General features: G+C 48.5%; 10 protein-coding genes across 10 annotated transcripts; 4 read left to right on the forward strand and 6 right to left on the reverse strand.

Annotated features, from left to right (window-relative positions):
* Nucleotides 1–188: 188 nt before the first annotated feature.
* I303_108413 (uncharacterized protein) lies at nucleotides 189–1,992 on the forward strand (the record flags this gene model as incomplete). Its single annotated transcript, XM_018410533.1, has 7 exons — nucleotides 189–327; nucleotides 392–864; nucleotides 931–1,049; nucleotides 1,143–1,258; nucleotides 1,338–1,416; nucleotides 1,488–1,620; nucleotides 1,687–1,992. The coding sequence occupies 7 exons, from the start codon at nucleotides 189–191 to the stop codon at nucleotides 1,990–1,992; spliced, it is 1,365 nt and encodes a 454-aa protein (XP_018260342.1).
* A 463-nt stretch (nucleotides 1,993–2,455) lies between these two features.
* Nucleotides 2,456–4,352, forward strand: I303_108414 (uncharacterized protein; the record flags this gene model as incomplete). The annotated part of the gene is made up of 7 exons (XM_018410532.2): nucleotides 2,456–2,491; nucleotides 2,599–2,698; nucleotides 2,758–2,879; nucleotides 2,959–3,118; nucleotides 3,245–4,010; nucleotides 4,125–4,226; nucleotides 4,304–4,352. The coding sequence occupies 7 exons, from the start codon at nucleotides 2,456–2,458 to the stop codon at nucleotides 4,350–4,352; spliced, it is 1,335 nt and encodes a 444-aa protein (XP_018260341.2).
* A 315-nt stretch (nucleotides 4,353–4,667) lies between these two features.
* Nucleotides 4,668–6,872, reverse strand: I303_108415 (homoserine O-acetyltransferase; the record flags this gene model as incomplete). Its single annotated transcript, XM_018410531.1, has 5 exons — nucleotides 4,668–5,204; nucleotides 5,325–5,482; nucleotides 5,573–5,653; nucleotides 5,737–6,325; nucleotides 6,474–6,872. The coding sequence occupies 5 exons, from the start codon at nucleotides 6,870–6,872 to the stop codon at nucleotides 4,668–4,670; spliced, it is 1,764 nt and encodes a 587-aa protein (XP_018260340.1).
* Nucleotides 6,873–7,392: 520 nt separating this feature from the next.
* Nucleotides 7,393–8,378, reverse strand: I303_108416 (uncharacterized protein; the record flags this gene model as incomplete). The annotated part of the gene is made up of 7 exons (XM_065969824.1): nucleotides 7,393–7,476; nucleotides 7,530–7,664; nucleotides 7,734–7,825; nucleotides 7,886–7,999; nucleotides 8,066–8,180; nucleotides 8,234–8,307; nucleotides 8,357–8,378. The coding sequence occupies 7 exons, from the start codon at nucleotides 8,376–8,378 to the stop codon at nucleotides 7,393–7,395; spliced, it is 636 nt and encodes a 211-aa protein (XP_065825896.1).
* Nucleotides 8,379–8,417: 39 nt separating this feature from the next.
* I303_108417 (uncharacterized protein) lies at nucleotides 8,418–8,908 on the reverse strand (the record flags this gene model as incomplete). The annotated part of the gene is made up of 4 exons (XM_065969825.1): nucleotides 8,418–8,532; nucleotides 8,587–8,663; nucleotides 8,723–8,803; nucleotides 8,855–8,908. 4 exons carry the CDS (start codon nucleotides 8,906–8,908, stop codon nucleotides 8,418–8,420), a joined length of 327 nt encoding a protein of 108 aa, XP_065825897.1.
* Nucleotides 8,909–9,269: 361 nt separating this feature from the next.
* On the forward strand, nucleotides 9,270–11,134 carry I303_108418 (translation elongation factor Tu; the record flags this gene model as incomplete). The annotated part of the gene is made up of 6 exons (XM_065969826.1): nucleotides 9,270–9,659; nucleotides 9,741–9,804; nucleotides 9,874–10,230; nucleotides 10,346–10,510; nucleotides 10,572–10,723; nucleotides 10,865–11,134. The coding sequence occupies 6 exons, from the start codon at nucleotides 9,270–9,272 to the stop codon at nucleotides 11,132–11,134; spliced, it is 1,398 nt and encodes a 465-aa protein (XP_065825898.1).
* A 211-nt stretch (nucleotides 11,135–11,345) lies between these two features.
* Nucleotides 11,346–12,499, reverse strand: I303_108419 (uncharacterized protein; the record flags this gene model as incomplete). The annotated part of the gene is made up of 3 exons (XM_018410528.1): nucleotides 11,346–11,672; nucleotides 11,771–12,438; nucleotides 12,493–12,499. The coding sequence occupies 3 exons, from the start codon at nucleotides 12,497–12,499 to the stop codon at nucleotides 11,346–11,348; spliced, it is 1,002 nt and encodes a 333-aa protein (XP_018260337.1).
* A 379-nt stretch (nucleotides 12,500–12,878) lies between these two features.
* I303_108420 (uncharacterized protein) lies at nucleotides 12,879–16,533 on the forward strand (the record flags this gene model as incomplete). The annotated part of the gene is made up of 9 exons (XM_018410527.1): nucleotides 12,879–14,454; nucleotides 14,514–14,595; nucleotides 14,645–14,899; nucleotides 14,970–15,231; nucleotides 15,287–15,562; nucleotides 15,695–15,818; nucleotides 15,876–16,051; nucleotides 16,181–16,336; nucleotides 16,414–16,533. 9 exons carry the CDS (start codon nucleotides 12,879–12,881, stop codon nucleotides 16,531–16,533), a joined length of 3,027 nt encoding a protein of 1,008 aa, XP_018260336.1.
* Nucleotides 16,534–16,840: 307 nt separating this feature from the next.
* Nucleotides 16,841–18,713, reverse strand: I303_108421 (uncharacterized protein; the record flags this gene model as incomplete). The annotated part of the gene is made up of 12 exons (XM_065969827.1): nucleotides 16,841–16,852; nucleotides 16,953–17,061; nucleotides 17,162–17,255; nucleotides 17,355–17,438; nucleotides 17,530–17,570; nucleotides 17,693–17,830; nucleotides 17,956–17,999; nucleotides 18,091–18,150; nucleotides 18,229–18,393; nucleotides 18,460–18,506; nucleotides 18,572–18,599; nucleotides 18,663–18,713. The coding sequence occupies 12 exons, from the start codon at nucleotides 18,711–18,713 to the stop codon at nucleotides 16,841–16,843; spliced, it is 873 nt and encodes a 290-aa protein (XP_065825899.1).
* Nucleotides 18,714–19,310: 597 nt separating this feature from the next.
* Nucleotides 19,311–21,076, reverse strand: I303_108422 (uncharacterized protein; the record flags this gene model as incomplete). Its single annotated transcript, XM_065969828.1, has 12 exons — nucleotides 19,311–19,337; nucleotides 19,446–19,554; nucleotides 19,644–19,737; nucleotides 19,802–19,873; nucleotides 19,935–19,975; nucleotides 20,037–20,174; nucleotides 20,283–20,326; nucleotides 20,425–20,487; nucleotides 20,568–20,738; nucleotides 20,807–20,853; nucleotides 20,922–20,949; nucleotides 21,026–21,076. The coding sequence occupies 12 exons, from the start codon at nucleotides 21,074–21,076 to the stop codon at nucleotides 19,311–19,313; spliced, it is 885 nt and encodes a 294-aa protein (XP_065825900.1).
* Between the last annotated feature and the right edge of the window lie 71 nt (nucleotides 21,077–21,147).

Consider the following 21,147-nt stretch of genomic DNA (forward strand, 5'->3'; position numbering starts at 1 on the left):
ATCATTACAATCGAGTGAGGTGGATTGTTGACCGCGGTTTATCGAATTTCCAGGAACGCGTTATTCGTTGAGTTTGGATGCTGAGATGAATCTCAATTTATTTGTTGACCGACCAATTATCAACAAAATTACCACCTTCTCATCCTTGTACTTCAAAAACGCCATTGGATACGGCATAAGGCAGCGAGATGGACGAAGACAGCTTCACGTACGAACCCCGCGATAAGTCAGGTCCAATGGATATTGACTCGAGCTACGATACATCCCGCTTAGACGCATTTAACCTCGTTGGAATAGGTTCGAGCGAAGATGGTCATGCAAGAAAGCGTAAGTCGGGGCTCTACCGTCTGATTATTGCATTAGCTCAATCACTGGTATACCTTCACTGCAGGCTTCCATAGCGAGCTGGCCCGAGCAATACCATTCAGTCCAAATCCCACGAGCGGTTTCGCCCAATTCACTAATCCCTCTTCGAATTCGGCTCCGCTGCTTCTAGCAGCCTTGAACACACCTAGGAAAGCTCCCTCGTATGATCCGTCACAATGGTACAACACTGCACCGCGTACACCGGCGACATCAAGTCTGGGCACGAGTCTAGCGAATCAGGGCGACATCGATATGGATAGTCCCGCTCGAGGTTTAGGTACCCCTCTTAAATCTACGGAAACACCGCTGAAAGGCAAAGAAGCCAAAGTGGAAGATGAGGTAGATAAGGAGAATCACATGGAAGCGGACGAGGGCAAAGAGGAAGAGAAGAGCGGAGGAGAGCCTAGGAAATTCGCGAAAAGTGCTGTGACGCGCACGAATAGGAAGAGGGAGAAAGCAAAGAAACAGCAGCTGCAGCAATCACAATATGAGGACGGAGTGAGTTTATACATTCAAGGGTGGCTTATGAATGTGTCAACTCGCTAATACTGGTACTGGTAGCAGGTATCAATTAGACATAGCGATTCGTCGACACCGACGTACTCGAAATCTGAACATCATTATAATGTTCACATGACGCCGCCTGCCTTAAGACATTCGGAAGTACCTGCTCTATTGCTTGGGTAAGTTCCTCTCACCCTCTTCGTCCTGCTCGATAATAACCCTTGTTCGCTTCAATGTGACTGGAAGCTGATACCATATGACAACTTCGGTAGATACCTGCAATTCGGGGTCAACGCGTCTATCGTCTTATTCTGTTTATATCTTGGAATCCAGTTCGTCTTGACTGTCAGGCGAGATGTCAAAGATAAAATGCAAGAGCATTCTGTGGGTAAGTTCTGGAGTCCTCCCAGTTAGGTCTATTTAGCCATTGGCTTCCGCTGATTGACGATAACTTGGAACCCGCAAAGAGATCCTACAAGAGATAGCGGAATGTACGAATCTATATCTCACAAATCGATGCGACCCTACATTGCGAGTCCCAGCAATGTAAGTTCTCAATGCAATGAAAGTAGGCGCCAACATACCTTCGTGGTACTGACCGAGTTTCCTGTTGTCAGGGAAGCGCCGTGTAAAGCATGGGATGCATGTATGAACCGTGATCCCACGATGGTCGGACGGATCAACATCATCGCCGAGACCTTTGCAGGTGTGATAAACAGCTTTGTTGATCCGATAAGCTGGAAGACCATGGTGAGTAACATAAGTCGAGGCGCACAGCACGAGCTGACATTCTACTCATGATTGGGATTCTGCCAGAGTTTCACATTGGTCACCTTATCCTTTTTGATCATCCTCACCAATTCCGCTTTATTCAATTTGAGAGCCAAAGCAACACATCATCATGAAACACCTACTCCGAACAATAATTTCTGGCCACCTCAAAGCCACTTTATGCCTCAATTACCTCCTCACATGCCGCACCCGCAGCATCACATGCTACCTGCTCAGGCGCATCATTCCCAGATACCCGATACGCGGTATGGGATTGGCAATGAGACCGATAATGCGAACGCGAGGCAGATTGGGTGGAGTGGAGAAGAGAAGAAGAAGGGCTGGTGGTGATTCATCTCATGGCCATCCTTCTTGATATCCTGATATCCTCTTGTTAGCAAGCTTGGCTCTCTGTATGCATGTACCGCTCTTATATCAAAGCCTGCAATATATTTCGTATCAAATCATTCATATTGTTGCATGCATTCATCTATTCACCCTTTGACCAGTATGGTGCGTATGGTGATTTTGCCACTGCCTGGTAAATAGTTGTTTTGCTGTTTTCGGCTAATAGGCACGGATCTCCCCGTAACATACAGCAACACCTCGTCATGACGCCAAGTCACCAGTCTATCAGTTCATACATACCATTTATTCTTTGATCTTTCATTCTTTCTCTCTTTCGTCAGAAATTCATACATCGCCTGAATAGCATTTCTATTATCTCATCAGGCGGACACACTCAACAAATTGACAGCACTGCGGGTTTTCAACTAGCGACTCCGCTTTGACGGCTTCCATTCGACCAGTCATCATGTCACGTCTCGGTAAACGTCATCCAGACCTCCTGGTAAGCTTATCCCTTCTGCTTCAGCTTCGTCCTCTCGACACCGACACCGAATGCCAGCTCGGATTCACCCGGCTGTCTCGTGCTGATTGACAGCTATGATCTTTTAGTGCTGTAACTTCAATCAAGACTTCTCGTGTATAGCTGTAGGACATAAGAAGGGGTATACCATCCTGAACTGCGATCCATTCGGGAAAGTACACTCAAAGAGTGAGTCAAGCTGCGGCCCGGACTCAACAGCGTACTGATCACCGTTGAGGTATTTGTAGATGATCAAGGAGCCACAGGCATTGTGGAGATGCTATTTTGCACGTCGCTGGTAGCGTTAGTAGGAGCAGCGGATACTCAGCCTTCAAATAGTCCTCGGAAATTACAGATAGTCAATACTAAGGTGAGCTGCTCAATATCCGGTTCTGAATTCGACTGCTCTGGTATATAGCTCGCTGACGTGCGTTTTTGATCTTGAGCAGCGACAGTCCACTATATGCGAGCTCATCTTCCCAACTTCCGTGCTATCGGTTAAGATGAACCGCAAGAGATTGATAGTAGTCCTGGAGAACGAGATTTACATATACGACATATCGACGATGAAGCTGTTACATACTATCGAGACCGGGCCAAATCCGAATGGTGAGTATAACCAGTCTGATTTCACACCACTTCACAGTCATGGCCATAGAGGACTGGTAGTGGGATGATTCCCTATCTGCCCGCGAAAATTTCGTCTCTTGCTTACATGTACGACGCACATACCAGCTGTCTGTGCGCTCTCTTCATCGTCCGAGCATTCTTACCTCGCCTACCCTTCTCCTGCTCCTTCCGCCTCCTCCGCCCCACTGTCATCCAACGCCGTCCCCGCAGCCCCTCCTGCGCCCACTACAGGCGACGTCCTGCTCTTCGACACCATCTCCCTCTCCGCATTAAACGTCATCCAAGCCCACAAAGCACCCATCGCCGCCCTCGCCCTCAACGCAAGCGGAACGATGCTCGCTACCGCCTCGGACAAGGGCACAGTCGTGCGCGTCTTCTCTGTGCCGGACGCAAAGAAGTTATGGCAGTTCCGCAGGGGGACTCAGAGCGCAAAGATCTTCAGTATGAACTTTAATCTTGCTAGTTCGTTGTTGGCGGTTTCGTCGGATTCGTCGACGATACATATATACAAACTTGCCAATTCCAAAGGCCAACCGATCGGCTCTGGCACAGGCGGAAGATCAAACAGTGGAGGCGGTGACACGCAGGATCGTGATCGTAATTTCGATGGAGCTCGTTCGCCCACACCTTCAGATGCTCCGTCTAATTCGCCACCCCTCTCGTCAGCCAAATTATCGGGCACCAACAATAACAATAATAACAGCGCGGCGTCGTCTCTTGGGAGAAGATCGTATCATATTGGAAAATCGTTTGTGGGCGGTGTAGGTGGATATTTGCCCAGAAGCGTGTCGGAGATGTGGGAGCCGCAAAGGGATTTCGCGTTTATCAAGTTGAGAGGGAACGGCGCTAGGACGGTAGTAGCTATGAGCGGGTGAGTTCTTGGTCCCAGTTGGATGGGGTACACTTCCCTTCAGACCTTAAGTCGAGATGGATTCAGATGCGAATGACTGGATGACTGATCATTCATTCGCTGCTCAAATCGCAGGACCGCGCCGCAAGTCATGGTAGTTTCGGCGGATGGACTGTTCCAAGCGTATAACATAGATCTGGAGAATGGAGGAGAATGCTCGTTGATGAAGGAATTTGCGTAAGTCCCGTCCTTCTGCAGAATGGACACTCAAGACTAAGACTAAGACTGAAGTTATGACTGACCATGGTGCGCAGCTTGTTGGGCTCTGAGGATTCTATCGGGAATGCATCCCTTGGCATGTGAGCTACAGGTACCTTGACTGGACCGTCTGAGACAGAGAGAGACTATGTCATAGTTGATATTTTTTGTACGAGTATGCATATACCTTTTGCGAGCGTTGATAGCATCAAGGGAGAAGTGCGATCTATCTTCGTAATGTTGCATATAGTCTGCTATGTCACTTGCTTTACTGAGTCACCATCACCATGTTGTTCAACTCTAGACTCCACAACTACGACAATTAACACTCATTGCCTCAATCCCTCATACTCTCATGACCTCATACCGCAGAAGCTCGTACCCGTCATTTCGTGAGTGATCCTTATTCCGTCGGTTGGCCTAATGTAAGAACCCTCTAATAGCCCCTCCGACATTCTGGACGTCCAACAAGAACGTATCATGCCCCCACACTCCGCCCAATTCGTAGTATGTCACATTCTGGTTTCCCGTCAATTTCAGCGCATCTGCTAATTCCCTCTGCTGTTCAACGGGGAAAAGCACGTCGGACTGAACACCGAGTACTAGTGCCGGAATATCTTTGAGTCGTTTGAGGCCTTGAGAAAGTTCAGATAAGTGAGGCGACTTTGAAGTGGGTATGAATTTTTTCAATTTTTTCAGAGTCTCCTTTTCCCGCTCCGACACATCCTCATTGACGTTTGAATTGTCTTTCTCTTGAGAAGTGTTCTCGGGTCTAGGTGATGAGACGGACACGCCGACTGGATCGGACGGGTATGGGAAGGGATTGGCGTCTGGGTAAGCGGTATTGAATTTCCGAGCTAAGGAAGTGAGGGCTGCAGAGGACATGTCGAAGAGGTCCATTGCTTTAGAAAGGTAGATCATGGAATTGGCATCGTATGTCAAGCAGAATCTCTCTCCCTAATCATAATGAAACGTATCAGCATGCATGATACGATACCTTCAGAGCTATCTTATGACGCGATCCTTGATGTGTTTGATGTGTTAGTATGAACAGGGACAAGGGAGAGAGAGACCCACCTGATGGTCGAGATAAGTCTCAATCAGGAAATCAGGACTGAGACGAGGTACGCCCGGGTTCCCATCTGAGTCCAAGGCCGCTTCTTGTTCCGAGAGCATCTGCCGCCCGAATCGCTGTTCCCATTCTGGTCCCGACCGATAAGTGATCGTAGCGATTTCTGCGGGATGGAATCGAAAATGATAAGCGGGTAAAGGTGTGAGCCGACCGCTGAACTAAGCCGAAGCTCGGAGACAAGCCGCGGACTCACGTCGGGCAAGCTTCATACCATTATGCGGGGGAACTCCATCGTAGTAAAACCCTCTATTCCAATTCGGATCCGCCATGAGCACTAATGTAAAAGATTGCGCGAATGCAGGTCGTTAATCAGCGAGCGATTTTACGTGATCTCCCTTGTGTGAAAAGGCGACTTACCGCTCCTCTGAGCGTATCTCATTCCAACACCATTCAGCCCCGACCTGCCACTCGCCGAAATACTAGCCACCCTGCCCACCCTCTCGGGCGCTATATAGGCCATCGAGATAGACTGCATGCCGCCCATACTCGACCCGATACTCGCATAGAGCTTATCGATCTTCAAGTGATCCAGCAGATCCAGCTGGGCACGGGTCATATCGTGGATCGACAACATGGGGAATCTCGTCGCCCAGCGAGTCTCCCCGTCTCCCGGTGGATAAGGGGAAGAAGGACCGGTGGAACCGAAACATCCTCCGAGGGCGTTCGTGCAGATGACGAAGAATTTATCGGTGTCGATTGATTTGCCGGGCCCGACGAAATCTTCCCACCACCCAGGCTTGGAGGATGTACTGGACGATACGTCGTTCCCGCCCGAAGCGACGTGCGAGGACGCAGATAAACCGGTATGGAGGAGTATAGCGTTGTCCCGAGCGGAATTGAGGGTCCCCCATGTTTCGTATGCTATCTGAAAAGGGGGCAGGGGTTGGGGGGAGTACAAGAGGGGTAGGGTGTTGGGAGAGTGGAAATGCAGGGTAGCGGGTGGTGGCTGAAGGTGAAATAATATCAACTGAATCAGCGCTGAGCTGTTGACATGTGGAAAGGGTTGTATTGGTCGTTATGCTCATACACGTAGAGGTGGACGTCGATGGATGAGATTTATTTGTGAATTATGCATAAGGATTGGAGGCACTCACAACATAACAAGCCTCAGCTTCTTCTTTCCCTTTACTCGCCTCTCTACCTTCCAACCTCTCTTCGTCGCGGCGGATCTCTTCATCTTTCCTGCGAATTTCTTCTATCTCTTCTTCTTTTTGTTTACCTTTCCACGATCTGGGCGAGGGCGCAGGTCTAGGGGACGACTGCAGCCCGAACCCACCAGGATTGAAAGCCGGTTTTCGTCTCGACGGTAATTGCGGAGAAGTAGGCGGTACGAAATGCGTACTGGTAGATGACGATGAAGCGGGAGGGTGGTATTGATGTTGATATTGGTATGCTGCGAGGTGCGGTTTGGGCGGTTTCCAGCTTGATTTCAAGGTGTTTGGGCTCGGGCTGGGTAATTGGACTGATCGAGGTAACGTTGCTCGAGGGGGCATTGTGGAGATTTATTAGATTGGCTGCTGCTGTCAGAGGCGGGCACTTTGGAACTAGATGAATTAGTAAGAGTAGATGCAGGAATGGGAGACTCTGCTCGACTGTGTCAGATATCCAGATATCAGCTTATACATCGCATTCATCCCATCCATCTCTCTCTATATGCATCACATATCATTTCCGAATAAGTGTGATGAACGTCATCAAAAGGCTCAACTTCCAAATAATTATCAAAACAGGCTGATCACGCCATCGCTCAAAATCCGGAGACTCCGCTTCACACCATACAAAATAATCCGAATTCCACACAGTTTAGTCACCGCCGGTATTCACGCATCTCAGCTAGGTCGGCAGACCGAATTTGGACGATTGCTGAGTGTGTGATTCGCATAACTCTGCAACTCTGGACGGAAACATTCATGCATGTAGTCCGTTGCGCACACAAGACACAAACGTATGATGCCAAAGTACAGGGTCATATATACCTCTAGATGTTCCATATCTATGTCATGTATCGCGCGCTCACATATCCTCGTTGGTCCACTCCTCAACAGTTTCATACAACTCCTTGACTAAACGACGCTGAATCTGTTCGGTCGACTCCGCCTACAGGTGCATCAGCTAGAGTATCTATTATGCCCTCCCCGCTAGCTACTCACTTTAGACGGCGGAAGAGCTCTCACGAAGACGTATCGTCTACCCATTAGGATATCACCCATCGCTGCGTCTTGCTCAAACGCGTCTTTCCCGCCTGAAAAGAACCCGCCAGTTTCCGAAACGATGATCGCACCAGCCTAACAAAGTTTACACTATCGTGTCAGCTAGAGACCCGTCTCTTTGCACGAGCTGCTGGAGTAGCTCACGCAGACATCCCAAGGGAAGCAACCGGCATCCCAATACACATCCAGCTGACCAGCTGCGATAGCAGCAACATTACAGCATGTGCTTCCCGTAGCTAAAATGGTTGATGTGTCAGCTGAGACCTTTCGCGACCCAAGGCTGATATTTAGCTGACTTCTAAGGGCATGAGCCATGATACCGCCCTGAACACCTTTTGAGGGATCTCCAGCTAGTCGAGCGAAAGAAGCGGTCTTCTTCGTGAATGTTTGCTGAGTACGATCAGAGCCCCCTGAGTCACTGGAAGGTCAGCTGAGTGGCTTTTAATCAAAGAAAAAATAGTGTCCAAACAGCTCACATTCTGCACCAATCATACATTTAGATAGGTCCGTCAAAGGCTGGGGGATGCCTCCGGTCAATGGAAGAGGAGTAGTCTTGTTCATGAAAGCTCCACCTCCAAGTCGGGCAGAGAACTTCAATGCTATGTCAGCTGCGATCGTTCGAGTGAACCGATATGAAAGCTCACAATCTGATTGAGGAAGGGAAGGGCGATGAGACCGACCACGGGCGTCGACTTGTGCGCAACGCCTATCGAACAAGCTACAAACGGACTGGTCATCAGCTCAGTCCGCGGCAATTGATGACTCACTAAGAATGCACGAAACTGCCATCAGCTAAGTCGGCTGGTGGGTGACCTACTTCATCGTGCCCTACAGATCAGCTGGCTCCTGCAGATTATAACGTACATCGATGGGATCCACGATCCAAGTGAATTCATCTGTGAGAGGTGGTCTATCGCCAGCGGCATATGATTCTTCCCCGATGCTGTGTGTTACATTAGCTCACGTTGACACCCAAGCTTGCCGAAAGGTGACATACAATTGATGGGTAGGGTATCTCTCAGCTACGGCCGCTTTGATCATTTCTTCCACAGCTTGATCTGTTTCCGTGACGAGCTGATAGCACAAACATAAGCTTTTGGACCTTCGACGAAACGAGTCATCAGCTAGCTTACATCTACCGAGTTCTTTTTCTCCTCTATGTCTTCTTTCTTGGTCCATCTTGCCGCTGAGCCCTCGAGGATAAGTTGGGTGGCCTGTACACCACGGTCAGCTCATTGTACAAGGGCATCAAGTTGTGAGCTGACCCTCTCAGCAAGCCCATAGGCGAATTCCAGGATTTGCTGATACTCCTCTTCCATCTCTGCGACGTATGTTGTTGTTCGGCAGATACGTTTTAATGAAGAGAAGCAAGAATACGGATAGGAGCATGGGTTTCAACTTGGCTTTGCCCGAGGAAATGGTGGACTTCCTCCACTTTCCCTTTGTTGCTTTGACATTTCATTGATGCACGTGGCTATACATGGCCTCACCGGGAAAAGCCGCTTTGTGGCATGAATACTACTGATCCGAGCCTTTTAACTTTGACTTTTCAGATTTCACACTTTTCAGGTCCACCTGCACTGACAGTCCTCAAATACCACTTCTCCATCTCACTTACCTTCCTTCCCTCCCAAAAACAATCATTCGATTGACCAACTTACCATCCGACCATCCTTCAAAATGATGCGAAGCGCCATCCAAAGCCGAGTGTCTTCCGCCCTCCGTACCACCGAAGCTCGAGCTTCTATCAGACCTTTGGCCGGACCATCCGTCCCTCTCGCTCGAACTCTCGTCACTAAACCTCTGCCCACCCCGCGATTCCGAGCCATCGCTCAATGTCCTAGACGACTGCCTAGCAGGAATTACGCCGCCGAAGCTGGAGGTAAATTCAGTAGGAAGAAGCCGCATTTCAACATCGGTACGATCGGTCATGTTGATCACGGAAAAACCACTTTGACGGCTGCGATCACCAAGTATCTGGCCGAACAAGGTGGTGGTAAATTCATGGATTATTCTCAGATCGATAAAGCCCCAGAGGAGAAAGCTAGAGGTATTACGATTTCTACTGCTGTAAGTCTGTCTGAACACTGAACAAATCCTTGCTGCGAATCGCCCTTTGTCTGATCATATTGCGCGCCCACGCACCCACAGCACGTCGAGTATGAAACTCCGAATCGACATTACGCCCACATCGATTGTCCGGGTCACGCCGATTGTGAGTGCTGCCCCCCAATGACTTTGAGATATCAAGTAGAAGCGACACCTGACGGAGCTGTATGTGTAGACATCAAGAATATGATTACTGGTGCTGCTCAATTGGACGGAGCTATCATCGTTGTGTCGGCTACCGATGGTCAGATGCCTCAGACCAGAGAACACTTGTTATTGGCTCGACAAGTGGGTATCAAGCGATTGGTGGTATTCATCAACAAGGTCGACCAAGTCGATGATCCCGAAATGCTAGAATTGGTCGAGATGGAGATGAGGGAATTGTTATCGGAATTCGGATTCGAGGGAGAAGAAACCCCGATCGTTATGGGTACTGCTTTGGCTGCTCTGGAAGGCAAAGACCCGGAGAGAGGTGCCAACAAGATCAAGGAGTTGATGGAACAGGCCGATTCATGGTTGGAGCTCCCTGCTCGTGAGTACATTTTACCTAGCACGCCTGCAGGTGCGGGTGTCCGGGTGATTCAATTCGATTCGATTCGATCGAGTTTTGCCGCTGATGCAAACACTGACAATTGATTCGTGATTAGGTGATCTCGACAAACCTTTCTTGATGTACGTTGAGGATGTCTTCTCGATCTCCGGTCGAGGTACCGTCGTCACTGGTAAAGTGGAACGAGGTGTGATCACCAAGGGATCGGAAGTGGAGATTGTCGGTATGGGATCACCTATCAAGACCACTCTTACTGGTATCGGTGAGTCAGCTTTTTCCTTTTTTTTGGGACCAGGTTCCAGATAAGCTGATGAATTGAGCAGAAATGTTCCACAAGGAGCTTGAACGAGGTGAAGCCGGTGATAACATGGGAGCCCTTCTGCGAGGTATCAAGCGAGAACAAGTCAGAAGAGGACAAGTCTTGGTCCAACCGGGATCCATCAAATCAGTCAAGAAGTTTAAGGCTCAATTATATGTGAGTGTTGCGCAGAATGAACGGAACCTCATCAAACACAATCACAATGAATTGGTCATTTGATTGTCGAGGTGGTTGATAACGGTGCTTTTTGCCTGTGGCTTGTTGCTTGTTGCTGATGAGTGATGTAATTACATCTAGATCTTGACTAAAGAGGAAGGTGGTCGATACACTCCATTCATGGCCAACTACCGACCCCAACTTTTCATCCGAACTACCGACGTCACCGTCTCCCTCAACTTCCCAGAAGGTACCGAGGGCGCCCACGAGAAATTGGTCATGCCAGGAGACAACGTCGAGATGATCGGTGATCTGGTACATGATATCGCTCTTGAACCGGGATCCCGATTCACCTTGAGAGAAGGTGGTAAGACTATCGGTACCGGTATCGTCAACGAGATTTACGAGTAGAGTAGGAGCTGGAGTAGGAGTAGGAGTAGACGTCTGATATGCCTCGCCTCGGAGAGAGGATGTTCATATGGATGTCATTGATTGTCGGATTTTGAGCATTGTTCATTTGTGTCCGAGTCCGAGTTTTAGTCTGAGTTTAGATCTGATATCGAGTTGATACATTACATTACATTTTACCATTTACATTCACATTTACATGCATACACACCGCTCATAAGGCATCTTTCAAACTATCCAAATTCATTCGTCTCTCATTCCATTTCTGCTTCTCGACATCTAATCTTTCCACCCATTTATCTATACTCTTATCCTTGAACTCACTGGCTAATTGACGGGATATCGCTTCTACCTCGTCCAGGGATTCTTGGATCTCGGACTCGTCTTGGCCCGGATGCATGGAAGATACCGCGTCGTCATATGCGTCGACGAACTTGCTTGATATGCGCAGTATCGGACGATATTGGTTCGGGGATAGTTGGTTTGTGAATTTGGGTAGTGTGGAATGGAGGATTTGATGTAATGCAAGAAGGGGTTTGGCCTGAAGAATACGAAGGAGCAGATCAATAGGGTATGGGGTCAGTCGTTGATTTCGCTGCTCCGATTGAGGGTGTGCATTCCAACTTCAACTTGACTCACGGCTTCTGCCCTCTTTCGCTCGTCTTCTGTCAAATATTCACCCCCTAAATCCAATTCATCCCATCCATCACCATCATCTACTTGATCATCCCCATCTTCATCTTCGTCCCCTCGACTTTCACCTTCACTTTCCAGGATCTCCTTGAATTCCGTCCAAGCATCTTTGACCGTACTTTGATGCGACTTCCACTTCCTCCTCAGCGCACTTTCCTCATCTCTCGACAAATCGGTGAGTACACTATCAATCGATTCCCAGACTTTACCCGTCGAACTCAGGTAATCCTCTTGATCTTCTAACACCTTGATATGTCTAATTACCTCCTGGCTGATGTCGGTTACACCAGATTTCCATTCTTCGAATAACAGGCTCGAGGAGTTGGCTAGCAGGACGCAGCTTATGAGTTGGCCTATGGTCTCGGAGATTTTGGATAGTTCCTTGATGGCTGCTTCGAGGGTTATTGGGGGGTTGAACGATAGTCCGAGGACGGTCATTGATTGACGAAGTTGTTTGAGGAGTTGTTGGAATGCATCGCCGAGTCCTTCTTGCAACGAACATGAAGATGCTGATGATGATGATGATGCTGGGGCAGATGATATGGCTTTGAGAGAGACGATGATCGTTTTCTGGCTTTCGATTAGGGCTTTTAGTAATTTAGCATCTAATGGTTCTGCAGAGAATGGTCAGTCGTCTGTTGCTTTCCAAAACTATCTAGCGAGCTTACCTGGCATGATGGCGGGATGAATGGAGTATTTGTTTGGCTTGCCTATTGCACTGATGAACCTCTTCTGCAATTCTGCGTCTGTTAGTCTCGTATGCACGAATGTAGAAGAGATGGACTTTTGATTTCTGAAATTTCAGTTCGAAGCTGCAATTAAAGTGAAGACCACCAAACAAGTTACGTAACGCATGTTTCGATGCGATTTGACGCGACTGACAACATTACTTGCAGTCAAACACAGTCATCAGACATCATCCTCATCACCATTTTCCCTGTCTTTTCTTCATCTCTACTTTCTTCCTTTTTACACATACATACATACATCGTCCATCGGTCGTAGCAATCGTCCCACATGTTGTTAAGAAGGTAGCAAATAATCACACCACATCATGCCTCTTATAGAAGAAGGGGAATTCGAATTTGATGCTGGACCATCTTCCTCTTCCCACTTACAGGCGCCTTCTCCTTCCGCTGCGCGTACACACTCGCCCATACCCGATGCGAATCTACCCACAGACTTTGGCGATCTTCTGAGTGGTCTAGGCGCAGATGACCTAGATGATTTCGGCGATATAGATGATGAGGATATACGGAATGACAAGTCATTCGAGGAAGCTCATCCTCATCAATCAGCAGGATTCGATGATGGCTTTGGAGGGACATCCATCGATCCCGCAGAAATACCCAAGACAGTAGGATTTGCAACGGCTTCCGGAAACAAGCTGAGATCGCCCTCGAGAGAAGCTGTAGCTAAAGCTAACAAGCTCTGGAACGGGCAGGAAATGGCGGAAAATCAATTCGAGGAGGAGAATAAACCAGCTAAAAAACCTCGACTTAGCGATCCGAGCGAGGACGAGCTCATATCTCATGAACATGAACATGAACATGAACATGATGACGGAGATGCGATAGACTTTCCGATGGACTTTGTGGGGTTCAAGACCGGTAATAGCAAAATTGTCGCTCCTCCTAAAGCCGAATCATTACAAAGAGCCTCAAAGATGTTCAGCGAGATCGATCAAGCTATGACAACCGAGGACGAACCCCCTTCCTCATCTATCCCGACATCCTCTTTCCAACCGGCCGCCTTTCAAACCCCGACAATATCCAGGAACAGAAACACTGGATTCTCGTCAGCGAATCGCGGTAAGCCAATCGCACAACCTTCGCTTCAAGCTATGCAGCGAGCAGCCAAGATCTTTGCGGAAGTCGATGAAAAGACCGAGATCCACCCATCGTCATCGACTCCGCAGTCTTCGTCGCAGCCAGTTGGAGCTGGATTCGCCCTTGCTTCGGGTAGTAATGCACCTCGACTAAGCCAAGATGCCATGAGAAGGGCCATGAACGTCCTGAATGGTGGACAGAGCGATAATTCGACTCCATCGAAAGCTCCGCTTGGTTCAACCACAAGCTTTCATACTGCATCGAGCAGAAATACCATGGTCTTCATACCGCCACCTACTGCAGCATTTGATGAGTCCTCCGAGAATGGTAATCCGTCATCTACTTCCGCCTTCACGTCAGCATCAGGCAAGCCAGCAGCATGCTTAGATAAAGCAAGTCGAGCTGCCGTCGCTCACCTATTCAGTGATTTGGACACCAATATGGCAACTCTCAATCGATCTCGACCACAAACACCACAGCCACCATCACGAGCCATTTCCACACCTTTCATCCGACCAAGGCCCGCTCAAGGCTTAGCTCAGCCTTCGACACCTTTACGAACCCCAACGAGCCATCCAGCGTCTTTAGCTAAACGACCAATTCAAATCAAAACCCCCTCCGGACCGATGCGAAGAATAGGTCTCGGCTCGACTCCTGGACAACGTCAAGTGAAGAAAGCGTTCTCAACCCCATTCAAGACTGGCACAGCCACCTCGTACTTGTCGCAAGTATCGGTGCAAGATCCTGGCCCCTCGAAACAGCGTGAAGTGATCCATTACCATTCGGTATTTGACTTGGAACGTGGGTTCTAGTCGGTCTCAGTAAAGCTTGAGAAGAGCTAAGCACATTTGTACTTGCAGCACCAACAGGTAGACAAAATTACAAAGCCGCTTTCCTCCACCCGCAATATTATAGCAAGGAGGATCTGAAGGATTTGGACATGTATGTACCATTACACGTGGAAAATGGATGTCGCTGATCTCGTGTATAGACCTGATGACATATTCGCCATCAACCTCGAGACTGCCCCCGACTACCGCTTCCTCGCTGAGGATGAGTCTTACGTGGGGCCCGTTGAAGCTTTGAACACCCTGCAAGCTGACGGCGCTGCGTTTGCCAAGGCGAATTGGGTGGAAAATCACTGGAGCCAGATTTTGTGGAAGTTAGCTGGTCAAGTCCAGGCAAAGCCGGCGTTATTTGCAGAGAAGTGGAACTGGGATGAAGTTATACGTCAACTCAAATATCGGTGAGCAGGTCTTTGACCGCCGATTACAGTCGTATTCCACAATCAGCTGACTCATTTCGTCTCCTGTCAGATATGAACGTGAATTCGGTTGCGCAGAACGATCGATCATTAAGAGAATCCAAGAGCATGATTCGCCCGCTAGTTTGCCCATGATACTTATCGTATCCGCTATATACCCTGCTCCTGTGGAAGACAAAGCAAAGCCAAAGTATGCCCTCGAATTGACCGATGGGTGGTATCGCATCAAATTGCAGATAGACGAATCACTCAACCGAGCTGTTTCGAAAGGTAAAATCGCCATTGGCAGGAAATTAGCGATATCTGGGGCTAAGGTGTGTCGGGATCTTGGCCGCTTTATATGATATCCTGACTGAGAAGTGTCTTTAGCTCGAATCAGGAAATGACGGCAAAGATGTGCTGGAAGCTTACGTCGATTCCACTCTGACGATATCCGGCAATTCGACTTGTTTGGCTAGATGGGATGTGAAACTGGGTAAACAACCCCAGCCTTTCATTGCTTCCTTGTCGAGCTTGTCTGTGGATGGTGGCATCATCTGCCTTATGGATATCGTGATCGAGAAGATCTTCCCGATTGCGTATATGGGTAAGGGTGAGGCGCCCTGGAATGAAGAGGAGGAACAGACAAGGCAAGATGAGTGGATGGTGAGTTGTCGAATTCATCGGTCGATCCTTTCTATAAGCGACTGGTTCCTACTTTTTCGCTTGTTGTACGCGCTTCGTCTCTGCTGGAAAGATAGGGCATCATCGCTAACGATACTGCTACACTTGTATTAGAACCGGTTCGAAGGGGAGAAAACGCGATTGGCCGATAAGATGCGTAAAGAGCTGGAAAGGATGGAAGATCTGGCTTCCATGTTAGCGCAATCAGCGGAAACAGAAGAGAATGAGCGAGTCAGCCGTAAGTTCTCCTTCTTTCGATCTCAAGCCCGGCTGATCCTGATTCACGCACGTGTAGCTGAGCCGCCCGAATCGCTGGAGAACGATTATGAACGGCTGCTCGAAGCCAAAGACGTCACTGGATGCCTTAGATCCATGACGAATCATCAGATTATCCATCTGGCTGGGTATGCGAATATGCGCATTCAGCAGGAAATGCAAGAGAAGCAGTTTGAGATGGAAGGGGAATTGGCGGTGAGTTCCCCTTGTTCCTTCACGATCGATTGGGAGCTTTGAGGTCAATCCTTCGTGTTTGCCTATTTCGATCTCCGGTGTCGTCATCGAGCTATGCTACAAGAAACTGATATCGGTTTTTCGTGGCAGACAATCTGTCCCAAGCGAGAAGCGCGTGACTTTAGGATAATCCGATTCGTCGATGCGCAAATGGGAATTCGAGAACCGTTCAGAGTGGGTATGTTAAATGTATGGGATGTCAAGGCATTGGGCGAGGGTGTTCTGGAAGAAGGAAAGAGGTATTTGGTAAGCTTGTCTTCTTGCCTTCTTGGCGCGATGTAAGTAGAGAGGTAAGATAGGCTAAGAATGGTGTCGTCCCGCAGATTTCCAATCTGGTTCCCGGCAAAACGGGTGATTGGAGTATCAAGAGAAACCGATCAGACAAGGCGGAAGTATACCTCCATACGAGAAGAGATACTCGTTGGCAGCCTGTGGAAGAGTAGTAGCGCGTTAGTGTGGTGTCTGGCATATTTCGAACTGTATCTTAGATCAAGGTCAATGTTGTATACCAATTCATCCGCGCTGTCACCTGGAAATCATTTGAGTATCATAGCCTCATCGCCTGTTGTATGCGCATTGTCCGTTGAGTGAATTGTCATGTATAATGCATATGTGTATACAAGCAATCATAACTTGTATATGGCGAGGCTGAAACGCGTGTTGAGCTAGATCAGACGCACGGGAATTTCAGTAGATCTTTCGAGGATGTGCAAAGGAGTTGACTTGATTTGACTCGACTTCTTTATGCCTTTATGGCAAAATCTATTGACGCGAACATGATTATTAGCCATTGTTCAACCTGTTTACTATTTCTCAAGAGAGAAAAGTACGAGGTATAAAAGAGCTGGTTCGTTTGACTTACCAATTTAGCACCTCCGTCGAGGACGATATCAATCCCGTTCAAATGAGCTCCAGCGGGAGTGGCGAGTAAGAGGGCTATACCAGCGATCTCTTCCCATGTACCTTCGCGTCTGGGGATCGGGGAACCAACGTGAGATTATGCAGAGATGTACTGTAAGTTCGACTTCCTATAGATATTGTATCAACGAGTGTGATGTGGACGGAACTTACCCTGCTGGGAAAGACTTGACAAATTGCTGGATCATAGGCGCTACAGGTGCATTTGGGTCACTTGAGCCTGTAGTCACTTGAGACCGGAAGATCCCTGCGGACGGCGCGTGATCACACTCAGCCTCGCGCGCTTGTATATGCAGTGCAGTCTGGTGTATACAATACAACCGCGGAGAATTGGACATCAACGCACCTGGAGAGATGGAGTTGACTCGGATCTTGAATGGGACCAAGTTCGCAGCTAATAATCGGGTCAAATGATGTTCAGCAAAATTTCCTCCAAAATGTCAGCCAGGTCACTGTATACTGTACTGTAAAAAGTGAGTTGGGCGTGAAGTGGGTAGAGATGGATTTGAAGTTGGACCCACCACCTGCTTTGGCACTTCCGTATGCAGGATGAATGATATCGCTATTAGCAACGCATTGTTTGGTGTCAATATTGATTGATGGCCCATGCCCACAATTTCCAGCTCAGCGGAAAAGAAAAAAGGTCACGACTTATGAAGACATGGCATGAGACATGGGACTTACGGACTGGTGCCTAACCCTGCCAAAGAGGATATATTGGTGATCACCGCATCCTGCGATTTTCTGAGCAACGGAAGAAGCGCAGTGGATAAAAGCCATTGAGCCGAGATATAGTTTGTGGCCATGTCTGTGAAATCCGATCTATTGTGTCACGACAGAATATCAAGTTATTCACAATTCGTGATATCAGCTGAACATGAACACGTAGTACCATTTGCTTTCTGGGAAACAGACAGATACGTGAAGTTTACTGATGTTTTACTCACGCTTCGATGGAAGGTAACTTCTTCTCTAGTGCATCTAGGTCACCCTGATAACAGTAAGGCAAATCGCCATCAGCCAAATTTGCCACATTCTCGATACCGCGATAACACTGCACCTCGATCAGCGACTCAACTTACCTTCTCGGCTTGGACTTTGTACGTCACCCCGACTCCAGCGCTGTTGATCAGATAATCGACCTATACCACACACAATCCCCTTTACCCGTAAGTCCATTGCCGGCTGATCCCCGCGTTGCTGTTCACGGATGTTCGTACCTTATCTGTCGAAGCGGTCAACCTCTCGACTACGGCTTGAATGCTGTCCTTCGTAAGGATATCGCCTTGGAGAGGTATCACTTCTCCTCCGGTCTTGCTTGCGGCAGAGTTGAGCTCGTCCGCGGTATTTTGCAGAGTCTCCAACCGCCTTCCGATGATGTATACCTGGACCAGGATGACTACTCAGCTGTCCCCGCTGCTGGACGATATCGAACAAATGCGTGGACACACTTTGGCTCCGTTCACAGCCAAGGCAGTGGTAATCGCCCGTCCGATACCTTGTACAATGCCGCGTCAGCTATACTAATACCCGAATCGAGGAGTACGGGCGTGGATAGCCTACCTGTACCTCCGCCAGTGACTGCTGCGATCTAGTAACAAGATACCAAATTAGCTATCACTGTGATATCTGCATAAGAACTGCTTCGACTGACCTTTCCTTTGACTGAGAACAAGTTATTGATCTCGAATGATGAATATGACATATCTTAGGGTTTGTGGCGGTCTGGTTGTACTTGTACTGTATGGTAAGTCAATGTGATGGTTACTTGGGTGAAGAAAGACCGCGCGCGACGATCAGATTAGACACAAAGTGCGGTCGGTGTCTTTGGGTTTTGTTATGCTACAGTATTATGCGCAAGTTGCAAGTTGAACATGGGAGCCGGGCATGCAGCCCGCATCCACTTCCGCTTCCGCTCTTATGTACCGCTCCTTCGATGCATCTTCCATCGAATACACAATCAACCCCTTGCCCTTCGGCGGCGATCTTCCTGCCACTTGGAAATCCTGCATAATCAAACGGTGCGAATGACGTTATAGATTATTCAGCTTTCTCATTCCGGTGGACCATCGATATCATTCAGCCATTCTGCTCTGACCTGCTCTTACATCTGACGCATGACATTGAAAGTGTATGGAAGCAAGCACTTGGAGAGTTTTTCACATCACATGCATAAGTAATTTCATACAGCCATACCTTCTAGCGCGAATTCCAGACCCCAGGTGCGTCAGATATCATAGCGCCTCCACTCTTTCTTGGTCATCCTCATCCGGTCTCACTATGAAAGCGCCCGAGCGCCCGATCATTGGACGTCTTTTGCAGATGAGAGCTATAAACAGAATGAACGAACAGGATCCCACCTTACTCAGCCTCCACATGCGTCACAGCGGTATGCAGGTGGAACAGGTATTATACAAGCGCAGACAGAGTTACTCACGAGTCTCCAACCACCATCGATGATGATATCAGCTGCGTTCATGTACGACCCAGCGGGCGAAGCTAACATCAAAGCGGCTCCTGCGACTTCTTCCCAGTATCCATGTCGTCTGATAGCGTAACATATCGTCAGCATCAGCTTGAGACATCGGCAACTCCGTACGGGCATCGCTCGAGTTTTGGATGGGTACCCACTTACCCCTTAGGGATATTCTGGATTTGGTTCTGCCCGACAGGTGCAAGAGAAGCGTCCTTGTCGCTCTTTCCGGTGGTAAGCTGGGAAATGAAAAGACCTGATCAACATCACTGTCAGCATTGGTACACGTAGCTTGATCATTTTCATGAGTAGGCGCCTACCAGGTGCGATAGAATTGACTCGGATGTTGAACGGAGTAAGACCAGCAGCCATAAGATCCGTGAGATGGGTTTCTGCGATCATCAAGGAAGAGTCAGCTGCGTCGGAAAGAAGATTTAGTGTAACGTAACTCACCGGCAGCCTTGGACTGGGCGTAGGCATATTCGCATACCGCTCTGTGTGTGATGATCTGCTTAGCTGGTCGCATGAAATCGAGTTGAAAGGAAGGAAGCCCACCTGTTCAGGAAGTGGGAAGCAAGAGAGGTGATGTTGGTCACGCAGGCATCTTTGGAGTTCTTGAAGAGCGGGATGAACTTGACTGCGAGGAGGTATGGCCCAGCTACGTGGATGGCAGTCATGTTGGCGAAATCAACGCTAAGCGGTATTGCATGATCAGCTTGACACCCTACGAGGTACATACATCCAGTCGAATTGGCATCGCACATCGTAGGTCTTATGACAACGAATGAGAAGACGACTCACTCCTCGATGGACCAGAGCATCTTCTCGAGTCCAACAGGGTCGTTCTAAGATCCATCGATCATCAGTCTAGATCATTCAGTCTCATCCATTGACGATTTGCGAGCAGGAGGTGCTTATGACCATCAAGATGAGTGTTACTGACCAGATCACTAGAGTATACTCTCCAGTTTGCCGAATACCCAGCATTATTAACCAAGTAGTCGAGCTATAGTACAGCATCAGATTATCATCTCGGTCTATGATCTGCGTGAAGTGAAGATGGAAAGGAAGGTCATATTCACTAACCCTATCTGTGAGCTTCGAGACCTTCTCGTATACATCTACAACCCCTTGCTTGGTACCGACATCGCCTTCCAACGCCACACATTCTCCTCCCATACCGCTTTCCTTAGCGTCCACGTTGATCTCCTTGGCGGTCTCCTCAGCCACTCCGAGTCGTCTTCCGATGATGAATACCTATTAAGATCATCTCAATCAGTGTTGATTCCGCATGCTCAGCATATTCAAGGATTCAAATTCCTCACTTTAGCCCCGTTGACGGCAAGGGCGGTAGCGATACCTCTCCCCAGACCTGTTCATCAGACAATCAGCGGAATGACCAGCTGATTGAGTTGAATGCAACAATGATGCGAGACATACCTGTACCGCCCCCAGTGACCACGCAGATCTTGACAACCGTCAGTCAGCCATACTGCGAAGGGTCAAAGGTGCGAAGGCGACGATGTAGATGAAATCACACTCACCTTGCCTTGCACTCCGAAGAGGTTGCTGATGTTGTATTTCTGGGATGCCATAATGTAAGGCGGAGTTTGTTTTGCTTCTGCTTAGGTCTATCAATTCACTGTAGGAGAATCTGAACCGAGAA

The sequence above is a fragment of the Kwoniella dejecticola genome, chromosome 11, assembly GCF_000512565.2.
Source record: "Kwoniella dejecticola CBS 10117 chromosome 11, complete sequence".
Taxonomy (NCBI): domain Eukaryota; kingdom Fungi; phylum Basidiomycota; class Tremellomycetes; order Tremellales; family Cryptococcaceae; genus Kwoniella; species Kwoniella dejecticola.